Source organism: Ursus arctos, unplaced genomic scaffold (assembly GCF_023065955.2).
Source record: "Ursus arctos isolate Adak ecotype North America unplaced genomic scaffold, UrsArc2.0 scaffold_5, whole genome shotgun sequence".
Lineage (NCBI taxonomy): Eukaryota > Metazoa > Chordata > Mammalia > Carnivora > Ursidae > Ursus > Ursus arctos.
Window position 1 is genome coordinate 56481864 of NW_026623067.1, and position 15076 is coordinate 56496939.

General features: G+C 42.8%; 1 protein-coding gene across 3 annotated transcripts in view; it reads left to right on the forward strand.

Annotated features, from left to right (window-relative positions):
- MCCC2 (methylcrotonyl-CoA carboxylase subunit 2) overlaps positions 1–15076 on the forward strand; it is a 65109-nt gene that overhangs the window by 2894 nt on the left and 47139 nt on the right. For 2 of the 3 annotated variants that reach the window (XM_026498819.4, XM_057307439.1), the window contains exons 2-4: positions 5212–5278; positions 8392–8476; positions 10992–11093. In XM_026498819.4, coding sequence (XP_026354604.1) covers positions 5212–5278; positions 8392–8476; positions 10992–11093 — 254 coding nt within the window. Of the gene's footprint in view, positions 1–233; positions 339–5211; positions 5279–8391; positions 8477–10991; positions 11094–15076 lie in introns of all 3 variants that reach the window. The other variant, XM_057307438.1, reaches the window with a different exon arrangement.

Sequence of the window (15076 nt, forward strand, 5' to 3'; positions counted from 1 at the left end):
TGGGAGGGACAGAAGAATTTTGAACAAGTAGTACTGTCTGCCTCATGCGCTCGAGGTGGCTGCTTAAGCTCCACCTATTATGTATGAGTTCAGGTAAAGGAGGAGGAAGGGTGAGAAGGCAAAAGGACACCCTCACCTGCTTGTTCTCTTTTTAAGAAGCCTTTCTAGAAGTCATGCCGAACAACTTCTGCCGAGATTTCATTGGTTAGAATTAAGTCGCATGGCCATGTTAGTTTTTCAGCAGGGGCGTATTGTCACCTTGAGTAAAAGTGGGATTTCGTCATCAAGAAAGAGGGGAAGACTGGATCTGGATAAGCAGCTCTCCGTGTCTGCCACAGGTAATAAATAGTATGGAGAGAGTGGGCGTGTTCTTATGTTGGATGTTAAGAGATTTCACTTAGGTGTACCCTTGTCTTCTGGGACCTCTGGCTACAAGAGGTAAACTTTAATGCAAACAATCCACGAGAGGGGAATAAAAAATAAAGCCATGCCTTGGTTGGGAGATGGCACATAGGAGCCCTTGTCACAGTCTGGTTTCTCTCTGCATAGTTTTCTTAGTGGTTAGGAATATGTACTTTCTGGGGCACCTGCGTGGCTCAGTCGTTAAGCTGTCTGCCTTCGGCTCAGGGCGTGATTCCGGGGTCCTGGGATTGAGCCCCACATCAGGCTCCTCCGCTGGGAGCCTGCTTCTTCCTCTTCCACTCCCCCTGCTTGTGTTCCCTCTCTCGCTGGCTGTCTCTCTCTCTGTCAAATAAATAAATCAAAATCTTAAAAAAAAAAAAAGGAATATGTACTTTCTGCTGTCACTTCATATGGCCATGTGCTTCAGAAAGCCTTGGCAATTAGTGACAGTTCCCTTCATTTCTTAACTGGTAGGCTGGCTTAGCTCGGGTAAAGATCTCTCTTATAACTAGCTTTAGTTTTGATAGACTTTGTTCTATTTTTCTTTAAAAGATTTTTATTTTATTTATTTGTCAGAGAGAGAGAGAGCACAAGGAAGGGGAGCAGCAGGCAGAGGGAGAAGCAGGTTCCCAGCTGAGCAAGGAGCCTGATATGGGGCTCAATCCCAGGACCCTGGGATCATGACCTGAGCCAAAGGCAGATGCTTAACCAACTGAGCCACACAGGCGTCCCAGATTGACTTTGTTCTAAATTGGGTGATGTCAGAGGCTGTACTGATTGTATCTTGGGTCTGAGTACACTTGAGTAGAGAGTTATTGTTTTCTCTGTGCACGTGGGAACTATTTTTCATCACTTCTGAACTTTGGTGCCTGTGTTTTGCAAAGTTGACAGGAGACTGGGATGTACAGTGCAGGTGGAGGGAGGTCAGCTAATTCTTGATAAGCTGGGTGGGGAAGAAACTAAAGGTACAGCAGAATCCCATCAGCCTGTCGATCTGCAAGGGAATGAGAACTTGTTAAAGGACACTGGGAGGATATACTTAGCATTCTGGGGAAAAAAATCTATGGGAAAACAGAACATATCAGGACAAAAAAAAAGGTGGGGGAACTTTCATTTCAGGAAGGACTTAAGAAACGTCAGCCAATTGTGGGTATACAGACCTTCCCTAGAGTCTATTCAAACAAGCGGAAGCTGAGTCCTCGCTAAGCAGGGAGCCCGATGTGGGACTCGATCCCAGGACCCTGAGATCATGACCTGAGCTGAAGGCAGATGCTTAACCGACTGAGCCACCCAGGCGCCCCAGCTTTCTTCCATTAACAACAGTGACAAACCTCATTTAAGGCGAGCTGAAAATGTTAATGAAACCCCTTCCTCTTCACTTTGCATCCTGTAACCTGTCTATTCGTCCTAGTACTATTGAACTAAGCAGTACTGAGCAGAAGATAGTACGTCATCATGAGTGGATACACTTGCTTGACAATTAGCCCCATATAATGTCACTGGAAAAAACCTTTTTTCCTTCATCTTATCAATTTTAAACGAACAAAATAGGATTATTCCTAGGTAAAAGCGTTAATCTTTCACATTACCTTGCTGCGATAATAAGTATTCAGATTTTTTCCCCTTTGGCATTAAATTCCTTTTATTCATTCATTCCTTCATTCATTTATTTATGTTAAAGAGAGAGTGAATGAAAGGGGGGTGGGGGGAAGAGGGAGAGGGAGAGAATCTTTTTTTAAAATTTATATTTTTAAAATTTAAAATCAGTTAATTAACATATAGTATATTATTAGTTTCAGAGGTAGAGTTTAGTGATTCATCAGTTGCGTATAACACCCAGTGCTCATTACATCAAGTGCCCTCCTTAATGCCCATCACCCAGTTACCCCACCCCCCACCCACCTCCCCTCCAGCAACCCTCACGTTGTTCCCTATAGTTAAGAGTCTCTTATGGTTTGCCTCCCTCTCTGATTTTGTGTTATTTTATTTTTCCCTCCCTTCCCCTATGTTCATCTGTTTTGTTTCTTAAATGGAGAGAGAGAATCTTAAGCAGGCTCCATGCCCAGTATGCCCAAAGCGGGGCTTAATCTGATGGCCCTGAGATCATGACCTGAGCACAAATCGAGTTGGACGCTTAACCGACTGAGCCACACAGGCACCCCATTAAATTCCTTTATTTGAACTTGGAGTCACATGTTGAAGAATATATGTGGCCTCTCTTTTCCTACAGTGTATTTTTCAGATTATTTTTTAATCCGACTACTAGAAAGTGAAGAGATACAAGGGTTAACAGTTTGGATGAGGTTCCTTTCCAGAAATGCCTTAAACTCAAAATGAGCAAGTCTTTTGTTAAAAACCACAGAATCAATCAGTCCGTGAATTAGAGAAACTGCTGAGCTGAGAGGGGCAGAGAGGGGAAGTGGAACTCCACACACTGGAGCATTTGGGAAGGCTGCGTACCTTGATGACGGTGCTTCACCATCCGTGGAGTAAGATCAGGGTTTCTGAGGTGTGCCTGGCTGGCTCAGTCTTACAGCACGCGACTCTTGATCTCGGGGGTCATGAGTTAGAGCCCCATGTTGGGCCTAGAGCTTACTTGGGGAAAAAAAAAAGGTCTGTGAAACACTAGGCCACCTGTGAGGTGGATTTTTAACCTTAGAATGAAGGTAGAAGTTAACAAGATAGACTTGAAATGGGGAACAAGCAAAAAATAATAACTTCGCTTGTGCAGTGAAATAATCTGCTTTCCTTTCCACTTAGCAGCACAGCAATCAGATCTTTCCGTCACCCTGTGCGTTGAGCGGCAGGTAGACGGAGCCCAGCGCCTGAGGCCAGAGTAGTGCCCATCTCTGAGCCTCAGGGTGGCCGCTGCAGCCCCAGGTCAGGTGAGACAGCCGCCCAGAGAGGATGGCCTTTGGCTACAGATAGGAGTTGGCCCCCAGCTCCGTCTCCCGGAGCTCTTCTCTGCCTCCCGGTTTTGTTTATACAAGGAGGCCTTTCCCTTACAAACTCCCTCTGCTGGGTCTCTCATGGATGACAGAGGAGTTCAGGACACAGCCCTTGCTTCCTGGGACTCGTTCTCAGCCCAGGAGGCTCTCAGTACCCACGTAGCGCCCTTTGCGCTTGCGATGGTAGTAGGTTTTGAAAGGCTGCTGGAGTCTCTTCATCTGCTTCAAGCGCATTATACACGTTGCTCTAGCGCCACCTCTTGGTGACGGGCTGAACGGACGTGCTCTGGTGCAGAGCTTCGTTTCTGTCTGAGGCAGTTCGTCCAGGTAGGAATTCATCAAGGTAGGAGTTCCTGAATTTGCTAAATGTGAGTAAGAAGGATCTGTAACCTGGGCTTAATAGAAGCGCAAAGTTCTTGGCTTTCACTGCCTCATGCTATTAATATGAACGAACACCATGGTAATCCGAAAAAGTTCTGGTGATAAAAGAAATCTGCCTATTACCCAAACCCCCTTTTTTGGTAGGTTTCCAATTTGCTTTGAGTGGAGCTCAGAAATGGAGACTATGGGCCAGCATTTCTCTGTTTTTGTTTGGACATTTGAATCCTTGGGGAACTTTCAAAGTGGTTAGTGCCCAGGCCATATACCTGCAACCAATGACATCAGAATCTCTGAGGGTTTATTTTTATTTTTATTTTTCAAAGCTTCTCAGTGATTCCAGTGTCCAGCCAAGGGTGGGAAACAATGTTCTAGGCTGATACTGGAGTTTGTTCCTGGCAGATTGTTTGCCCTCAGACAGGGCTTGGTGGGCCTCGAAGGGAAGTTGTCACAGGGCTAGTGGACAGTGATAGTTCAGCGGTTGGGACCTCCTTACTCCAGGGCAAAGGTTCATTCCCTAACAATATGCTGCTTTTCTCTTTTTTGTTTTCTGGACTTTGCAGAGCAAGAGAATGTAGCAGAAGACTTCCTTGGGAGCTCTTAGAGCTGTAGAAAATAAGAAATTAGAGTTCTACTATAAAGACTGTAAATTCATCTAATTTTGAACAGCTGGAAAGCTGCATAGTATTGTGTCATGGAAAAGGAATTAAATCAGAGATGTTAAACACATTGTGGGGAAAATGTGTTAGTGGGTTCAACTCTGAATTTTCAAAAATAACTCACTGCTTATTCGTCTAAAGTAAAGAGCTGATCAGACAAAATTGACAGAATGAGGAAATGGTAGGCCCTCTACCATTTTTCCACCTCTCACAGTTTATGTTTTCCTATATATAACTCTAGAGAATTTCTAAAGATGTGCAAACAGAGTTTTCTTCCTTGTAAAACAAAATAGGACCTATTGTTTTCCCTGGGCTCTGCTTTTAAGTGTAAGTTGTCAGTAAGCAAGCATTTCTGCATTGGTTAGAAACTCCTTAGGGCAGGGATTTATGGGACACGATGGCATTCTAACTCTCAAAGGGCTTATATTCCTTAAAATTGGGAAGCAAATAGAAATCAGTGAAGTTCAGTTGACACTTACAGAGGAAAGATGCTAAAATGAGTAGGAGTGACCAGAAATGGGGTTAGAGAGGAGAGGGAACATGGTCTATGCTTTAAAGAGGGTAAGCTTTGGATTCGTGGACCAGAGAGGGAAGGCGGGAAGAGGAGCTTGGGCAAAGATGGACAGGCAGGAATCCGTCTTTTCCATCTGAGGGAGTGACACAACACGGAGGCCACATGGGTGGGGGGTGGCCCCGCATGAGGCCACATGGGGTTGGCGTGTGATGTTCTCATCAGCCCTTATTTTGTCTAAAAAAAAAAAAAAAAAAGAAAGATAATTGCCTTCTAATATTACTCTCCTTTTCTTTCTTTGTTTCTGTTTTAGGAAAACTATGAACAGATGAAAGCACTAGTAAATCAACTCCGTGAACGAGCGCAGAAAATAAGATTAGGTGAACACTCATTTATTCTTCATTTTATGCTGTTAATGAAGATGATCCTTGATAGTTGTTGGTTCTGGGAAAAACCAGTAGCAGCAAGCTTTGACTCTTCAAGACTGTGTATTTGTTGGTATGCTGACATGCCATTGTCGGTGTTTTTCCCTCTTACTCGGCCGGTTTTTCTGCTCCTATAGCACTGCCACTATCTGGGCAACAGTACAATTTCAGATTTTCATCAACTTCTTTTAGCCACAGCATCCACTGAAATTGTCATCATTTTCTGTTTTTGAGTTGTGGACATAATAGACAACCTTTTGCTTGGAAGAAATTGCATCATATGGGGAATGTGAAATATTAATATATAAACAAATACCATATTGATTTTTACTGTGCCACGATTGGTCAGTGTGACAGTTTACTTTAGAAAGTTAGGTGACTTGAAACTGAAAGCCATTTCTAAGATAAGATTCTTTTTTTTTTTTTAAGATTTTATTTATTTTTGTGGGAGAGAAAGTGAGAGAGCACAAGCTGGGGAGAGGGGTAGAGGGAGAAGCAGACTCCCCGCTGATCAGGGAGTCCGATGCAGGGCTCCATCCCAGCACCCTGGGATCCTGACCTGAGCTGAAGGCAGACGCTTAACTGACTGAGCCACCAGGCGTCCCTGAAGACATTTTAAAATGGAAGTTACCTCCATGCAGGTAGTTCTAACAGTGCGTGTAGCACACTTGAAGTGACATTTGTGCTGTGCAGGCAGAGGCAGACAGGTGTGTCGTGATGTCCCCTGATGACAGCGATTCAAAGACCCTGTAAACTGTAAAATGCTTCCTGATTTCAGGGATGTTAAAATGTGAACAAAATGTGTGTGTTAGAGTTGGTGCAGTATGGTATATGAGACTGAAGGAACAGGCTGTTTGTCTCGGCATTTGTGGGACTGGAGGCAGCACAGAGTCTTCAAGAATAATCTTTGGAAAACTAATGTGCTGTGTCACATTGTTTCTGTAGCTGCCCACATATCCTAGGCTAGTTTATTCATTTTTTTTTTATAAAGATTTTATTTATTTGTCAGAGAAAGCGAGAGCAAAAGGGCACAAGCAGGGGGAGGGGCAGGCTCCTTGCTCAGCAGGGAGCCAGATATGGGCCTCGATCCGAGGACCCTGGGATCATGACCTGAGCCGAAGGCAGACGCTTAATGCCCTGAGCCACCCGGATGTCCTGTCACAGGGTAGTTTAAATGCCTGAGGAGCTTAATTCTGTGATCTGGGAATCCGCATCAAGGATATCCCTCTTTCTGGTTTTTCCTAACAAAACCGGAATTCAGTAGCTGTTCCAAATTGCAAATTCAAACTCTAGGCAGAATTAAGAAAGAGTGATTTTGTCTTAAGTCCTTGCGAAAGAATATGTGTATATCTTACCACCTCTGTGTCGTTCCACCCTCTCTGGCCCCCCTTCCCTGCTAGCCTCTTCATAGGCACTTATGTCACTGGACTCTCTAAAGACCCTCACCAAGGCCTTAGGCTCATTTTCTTTTTAATATTTATTTTTAAACAATATTATTAAGGTATAGTTGACGTACAATAAACTGCATTATTTAAAATGTACAATTTGAGTTTTGACATTTGTATATACCTGTGAAATAATCACCACAATAAAGATAATGACTGTGCCCCTCTCAGAAATTTCCTCTGCCCCTCGGTAACCTGTCTTTCGCCTCTTCTCCTATACCTTCACCTCCCACACCCAAACCCACCTCAGTAGAGAAGCTCAGTTCCTCTGAGTGGTTGGGAGGAAGACAACAGTGATTTGATCTAATTAAACTATTTTGGAACTAAATCTTTGCCTCCCAGAATTATTTTCATTTTAAAAGAAGGTTAGATGTGTGATAAAATTTTCTTGGTAAGCTTAAGGCAGATGTAATCTTAGAAATATGCCATCTGGGGGCTCCTGGGTGGCACAGTGGTTAAGCGTCTGCCTTCGGCTCAGGGCGTGATCCTGGTGTTAGGGGATCGAGCCCCATATCAGGCTCTTCTATGAGCCTGCTTCTTCCTCTCCCACCCCCCCTGTTTGTGTTCCCTCTCTCGCTGGCTGTTTCTCTCTCTGTCAAATAAATAAATAAAATCTTTAAAAAAAAGAAAAGAAATATGCCATCTGTCTCTTCAGGAAAAAAAAAAAAAATCCCCTTGGATAAGAGTCAAGAGACCTGGTTTGAAAAATAAGATAATACTTGAAAGCTTGTTTGAAATAGACAAGAACTTGTTTTCTCACCTAAAAAAACCCCCAAGGATATAGCTTTCTTCAATAGCTGAACCCTTCATTAGCCCGAGAGCATATTAAGATGAAATTCGTGGGCAGCGGTGAAACTAAGCATATTAAGGTACGGTAGGATCCTTCTGTTTCGGATCTGATACCTCGGCTTGCTGAGAGTGGGTTAGTGGTCCTCCTGAGACACCGAGCCCGGCAGCCGTCAGTGTGGGTGAGGTTTGGTGTGCCGGGCACCTCAGGCAGCCTCTTCTGGTGACCTCGTGCCCTCTTCAACTACTGTGATTTTCTTCGCCTAGAACACCATCAGGAAACACCGAAGACAATCTCTGAGTGAAGATGCTAGCAAAATTGGACTTTTTAATTGATACATTAGGTGTGCAACTCTCTCCCATTTGGAGATAGTGTAAAAAGTTAGGTGTCACTTACCTTTAGGTAAGTCTTGCTGTGCTCGTCATGGAGGTCATTTCTAAAATAGTGCTTTTTATCTGGTACAAATGAAGGTAGGAGTTTTTCAAATCACCCATAGTATGTAGCAGAGTGCTAGGTATTTGTGGTGGCGGTGAGGCAGTATTTACAGTGTATGAGTTGCAGAGAAAATACTATATTATTTAAGTAATTATCAGTGAATTCAGAAAATGTGTGATACGCTATGAAATCAGCGATCGATTTTTTAAAAATTCTAGTTTATTTACTTCAGAAAATAAAGCTTGTAAGTTGAGTGAGTGAGCTGAAAATTAGCTGTTTCTTAGAAGATACATTGAACTTTTAAAAGCTTTGTATTTTGGACTGTTTTATGTTTTTCTAGCCTTAAATTAATTGGAGACCTTACATGACGTCAGTCTAATCTAATCATGTTTTTATCTTAGGAGGCAATGAGAAAGCCCGAGAACTCCACAAATCAAGAGGAAAACTTTTAGCCAGAGAAAGAGTGGACAATCTTATAGACCCAGGGTTTGTATAGCCCAAGTGCTAACTCTGTGTTCTCTAGTCTGTGGTACTTTCTTTGACAGTTTTATAAATAAATGATTTTAAATTCTGGTTCTTACCTTAAGATTCAACAACAATTTTTTTTTTTACATATACAAATTTTATTATATACAAAGAACAAAGTTTCATCGGGTAAGCAAAAGGATATAAATTATAGTCATAATTAATAGTTTCAAAAAGCCCTTAAATCACTGGGACCTTCCGCACACCATGTAGGCCACATAGCCATTATTCAGAGCTCTTTGTAGTTCTCCCATAAGAGTAATCTATATTCTAGAGAAGCTGGCTTTTTATGAACTCTATGGAGGCAAATATGTCAGGCCTCATAAAGGAATGCTTTTACCTCTAGGGGGAAACCCTAAAAATATTGAAGGAAGGACTACTTCTAGGGTTATGTTTATTGTTGACAGTAATTTTAGAACCACAGAAAGTGTTAAAGACTTCTAGGTAAAATGCATGCCATCTCATAAAAGAATGGGTACCATTTTGTAGCTCTATAAATGGTTTTGGTCACAAATGAAAGTGAGCTGAGAATGCAGAATAGAAAAGTTGAGGGAAGGAGGCAAGCAGATAGAGACATAATTCAATCATAGCAAGAAAAGTACAGAGATGGTTCTTTCTAAGACTGAGTTGGCAGTATTTACCGGTATAAGTTAAAACCTAGAAGAACATTGCAACTTCTGTATATTCAACAACAAATCTTAATTGAGAGGCGCCTAAGTGTCGGGCACTGTTCTAGGTGATAGTGATACATCAGTGAACAAAACAAAGATCTTTGCCCAACCAGAGTTTACACTGTAGCAGGAGGAGATGGAAAATAAATGATTAATGTGGTAAGTTATATAGTATATTAGAAGGTGATAAATGTTATGGGAAAAAAAGGAAATAGACCAGCGTAAGGGAGAAGATGAGGGTCAAGTTGTAGTTTTAAATAAGGTGGTTACGGTAGGCCTCATTGAGAAGTTGATATCTTAGCAAAGATTTAAAGGAGTGAAGAGAGAGAGCCCTGAAAATACTGGTGAAAGAGGGTTACAGACAGAAGGAATGGCCAGGGCAAAGGGCCTGAGGTGGAAATGTGCATTATGTGTTGATATGCCCAAGAACCCCAGATGCCAGTGTGTTAAGGGTAAGAAAGCATGAAGGGGAGAGTAGTAGAGATGGGGTTCAATTCTATTAGACCTTGTAGATCATTGTAAAAATTTTGGCTTTTATCTGGGAGAACTGAGGAGACTTTGTAGGGTTTTGAACAGGAGACCTATGATCTATCTGACTTACATTTGAAAAGAGTCATTCTAGCTGCTGTTTTGTGAGTAGACTGTGGGCAGCAAGGGTAGAAGCACCAAGAGGAGTTAGAGGGATGTGGCAGTGATTCAAGGGAGATATGGTGGTGACTTGGACTAGGGTAGTAGTAGTGGAGGTGATGAGAATGTTGGGTTCTAGGCATGTTGTCAAGACAGAGCTAACCCAATGGGATTTCCTGAAGGATTGGAGTGGGAGGCGAGGAGTGCAGGTGGAGAGAAGGGAACGAGGACTCCAAAAATATTTCTTATGACGTGCACCCGTACCCCCAATGTGGAGACAAACACTGTTAACACCAAGTGTATATCCTTCTAGAATGTTCTTGTGCATGTGTATATTAGACACATTTAAAAAAATATTTATATATTTAGTTGAGAGAGAAAGCATGAGCAGGGGAAGGGGCAGAGGCAGAGGGAGAGAGAGGAGAAGCAGATTCCCTGCTGAGCAGGGAGTCTGCCTAGGGGCTTGATCTCATGACCTTGAGGTCATGACCTGTGCCGAAACCAAGAGTTGGATGCTTAACCAACTGAGCCACCAGGTGCATGCCCCTTAGACACATTTTTTTTTTTTAACAAGAGAAATGGAATCATACAAATGTGGTGTTTTATACTATCCTTCCCCCCCCCCCCATTTACTGAATTCTGAACATTTAAGTAAGTGAAAGTTAGAGTAATAAATACAATGGTGAAGAGCCTGGTCCCTGGGATTAGATAGCTTATTAAAACCCAGCTCTGCCACTTACTAGTTGTGTGACCTTAGACAAGTGACTTAATTTCTGTGTTGTAGTTTCCTAAGCAGTCAGTGGGGATCATGATAGGATCCATCTCAGGAGGTGGTTCTGAGGAACAAGTGAGTTACGTTTCTGGAGCTCCTAAGAGAGCCTGGTGCAGGGTGGGGGCTTACATTAGTGTTGGATGCTAGTCTCTTTCTCGTCTAGTAAGCATGTTTGTACCACATCTCTTAAAATAGGTACCTGGTGTTCTGTTGTATGGTTATAATGTGTAATTCCTCAAAGTATCATCCACCCTAGATTTTGGTTAAATATTTTTTTTAGTGGATTTTATATATACAGCATGCATACTTGAAACATTGGCTCATTAATCTTTTCCATGTTTAACTCTTTAAATATGCTTTTTTTTTTAATGACTTTAATTCAAGTGATACCCTTTCTTCCCTTCAGGTCTCCATTTCTGGAATTATCTCAGTTTGCAGGTTACCAGTTATATGGGAATGAGGAGGTCCCCGCTGGTGGCATTATTACCGGCATCGGGAGAGTATCAGGGTGAGTATTCTACTTACACTCAATAATGTGGGTCAGGAAGAAGACTGACAGGCACCGGCCACCACTCACAGCTTTGCAGATGAACATGCAAGTTTTATGCTGTTTGTATTATTTAGGACTGAGGCTTCCTACCCCAACATATATCAGATTTATCTGTGGAGCTTTAGAGACAAAGATGGAAGAGGGGAGAAAAAAAACCACAGCACGAATCCTGGGGCTTGAATCCAAACCTTCCTGCTTAATCAGACTGTGCAGGTGTGGGCTTGGCTTATATCATTTTCCAAGGCTCCGGAGTTGGTCTCTTGCACATCTAGGGTGAAAACCAGTGGCTTAGAGGAGTGTTCTCCACGTGTGCTCCCCAGGTAGCCTAAGCATCACGTGAGAACTTGTTAGAAACCTAGATGACTAGGTCTTCCTTCAAAGCAACCAAATCGGGGCACGTGGGTGGCACAGTTGGTTAAGCGCCCTACTCTTGATCTCAGTTCAGGTCTTGATCTCAGGATCTTGAGTTCAAGCCCCACATTGAGCTCCATGCTGGGCATGGAGCCTACTTAAAAAAAAAAAAAAAGTGACTAAATCAAATTTTGACGGCGGGGCCCAGAAATCAGTATATTTTAATAAGCCCTTCCAGCTTCTCGAATGGTAACATTTGAGAACCACTCTAGACTTAGGAAATCTTAGATAGGTAGAAGGTGAATTTACTTGTGTATATTATGTATGACCTCAACGTTCACCGTCTCAGGTTAGCACGCCAGGCAGTGTGGTAAACACTTCTCACGGCTTGGTTGTTTAATCATCACCACAGCTCTGCGAGAATGGGTATTATTGTCTTCCTCATCACCGTTAGGCGGGTAAGGAAGCCTGCTTAGCAAGGTAAATAACTTGCCCAAGATTAAGCCATTGGCAAAGCTCAGCTTGGACCTCAGGTGGTTGGACTCAGCCTGATGCAATCGTGTTTGACTCATGCTGGTTTATGGTGTGCGCCTCCCACTTCTCCCCGTATTCGTGCCTTTGGGGGGGGGTGCAACTATAGCCATTAACCATCGCTGCTTCTTCCTTCCTGTACTCTCAACACTCCTCCCCAACTCTTTGCCAGCTATGATTTGCTTAATATTCACCCAGTGTGAAGACATTTTTTTTCTTGGAGTCTTAGGGGATGCTTAAAAATAAACCTTAAAAAAAAAGGATAAACTTAATGCAGAGCTAAACTAAATTCATAATCACGAAATAACCTAATTAAGTAGGATAGTTACTGTTAACTATATGTCCAGTGATAACGATGGTCACCATGTTGGAGCATGCCCTTCCACCTTTCCTGTGCGTATACTAGTATTTTATTTGTATTTATGCTTTTGTATTTTTCGTTTTCATTTTCTTTCTTTGTGCCTTGTTCTCAGTTTATAAAGTTCTCAGCTTGGAAGGAAATTGAACTGCACGTAGGAATTGTATGGGTTCAGGCGTTGTCAGTCTCAATTAGAATCCTGGCTTCAGCATTTTAGAGCTGTTTGACCTTTAGCAAATTGCTTGACCACTCGGTACCTTGGTTTTTTTCATCAGGAAAATATGATTCATGATAAAATGGAATGATCCTAGTAGCTACCAGAGGGGATTGTCATGAAACAAGAGGAAGAAACAAGAAAAGGAAGAGAAACACCTCCATTCCTTAAGAGATACACACCACAGTTGATGCTCTTGCCACTGAGAGTAGACAGACAGTTGTGGGCGGCAGAGTTCAAGGTCTGTTCCGGCAGCACGGGATCGCTTCAGAGCCAAAGCCATTCGCGCGAAGTCATTAGAAACTTTTATATCTTTATTGCTCTTTTGTATATTTTTGAGTAGAGCTGGGTATATTGAGAGAGGCTCCGTGGTAAGTTCAGAATAGACCCCGAGAAATTTAATGAGAAAACTTGTTGTATGGAATTTATTTATAAACCAGCTTAGAATCAAGGACTCCTTGCCTGAAATAGTAACTGGCTGAAGAATAATTGAGCTGCAGTCCTTCTCTCTGACAAATTCACATTTTTTTTGCCATGTCCTATAAGGTAGGGTCCCTGCCTGCTTTCCTCACTGTACCTTTGTACTTAACACTTTTGCCATCCCGGTCTTGCTGTTCTGTGAACGCACTAAACTCATTTTTGCTTCAAGGACTGTACTCAAGCCGTTTGCTCTGCATCAAGTGTTCTTCACCCGGGTCTTTGAATGGCTGGCTCCCTCTCGTCTTTCAGGTCCCCATTCATATTTCCCCCGTGCCGTGCTTAGAAGCATGCACTCGAGAGCCAGGCTGCCTAGACTCAAATGCCGGCTTTACCACTTGTTGCTTGGTGACCTTGGGCTAGTTACTTAACTTTACTGTGCCTGTGTCCCCATCTGTAAAATGGAACACCTCATATATCTAAAGCCTTAAAAGGACACCTAGTAGATAGTAAGTGCCATGTCAGTTTGGGCTGTTACTGTTATTTTTACCATCCCTTGACCGTTCTAGCTTAACATAGCACCATCACAATTACTTTTTTTTATTATGTATTTTACCTTATCATATTATGTTGTTCTATAGTAACTAATAATACCATAATAATTATATATTGTATTACTATAATACTGTGATTTATAAGATGGATATATTTGGTCATTCAGATGACTAAAATTTATTTCTCATACATATTTGGTCTTTGTCCACAGTTTCTGGCTCACAGCTCCCCAAACCCTTGGAAGTGTTGAGAGTGGTCGTGGTGTCTTTTGTTATTGTCAATGAAGGTGGCTTTTGGACTCCTCCCAAGGCCAGGGGCTGGTTATCGGGAGAACCGACCATGTGATTAGAGGGTTGGAACTTTTCTCTGGGGAGGGGAGAGGGGCTGGAGGTTGAATCAGCCAGTGGCCACTGAATTAGTCCTTCATGGCTGTGCAGTGAAGCCTACATAAAACCCAAGAGGGCTGGGTTCTTTTTGAGAGCTTCCTGGTTGGTGGACATGTGGGGATGTGGGCAGAGTGGTGCACCGAGAGAGGGCGTGGGGTTAGGCGTGGGGTCCAAGACCATTCCTGAGCCACAGTGTGGATTCCAGGTAGAAAGGCCAGTGTACGCCTTTGAAGATAGGCTTTGGGGGTCAGTCCTACCTGAACCACATGGATTAGGTAAGAGGCATTTTCTGAAAGAAAGTTGAAGTCCATTGCCAAAATAATAGATTCTGGGTAGGCAGAACCAATGGATGTACAATGCCGTCTTTTTGTGGACTAATTTTATTCTTCATTCTGTAACATGTCTCTGACCTTTTAATGGGCAAGTGGCTCTGTCTCTTGTGGGAGGTCACATGTCCAGCAAGCACAGAGCCAAAATTTCCCGTAGCTTGTCTGACTCCATGGCCCCTTTCCAGTATTGGAACTTCTTCAGCTTTTCTAGGGCAGCCCCAGGGCAGGGGAGGACGAATAGACTCTGGGGGTGTGAGATCATAGCCCCAGCAACCTGCCGGAAGCTGAAATTCCCTTTGAAGTCTAATTTGTTTACTAAAGTCATGAAGAATTGGCATTCCACGTTAAAATGCCAACTGTAATGTGGAAAAGTGCTTTCTAGCAATGAAATCGATGCTCTAAGGAGACAAGCCCTTTTGTCTTGCGGTGAACACTGCTGGCCACATCCCTTCACGCGAGAAGCACGGCGCTACCTGAGGCCGCTGTTCCCAGGCCCTTCCCTACTTTATTTTCAGCAGGGCCTCAGTGACTTACTTTTCAGAATTATAAGGAATATAAGGTGAGATTTTAAAAAATAACATAAGTAGGGGTGCCTGGCTGGCTCAGTTGGTGGAGCGTATGACTCTTGATCTTGGGGTTGTAAGTTTGAGCCCCATGTTGGGTGTAGAGAGCATTTGAAAATAAAATCTTAAATAATAATAATAATATCATAAAGATAAGGAAGATTAAGTTTGGTAACGAGCACACTGTTGTTCACTCCAGTTTCAAGTCAGCCCCTGACCTTCAGGTTCCCTGGGAAT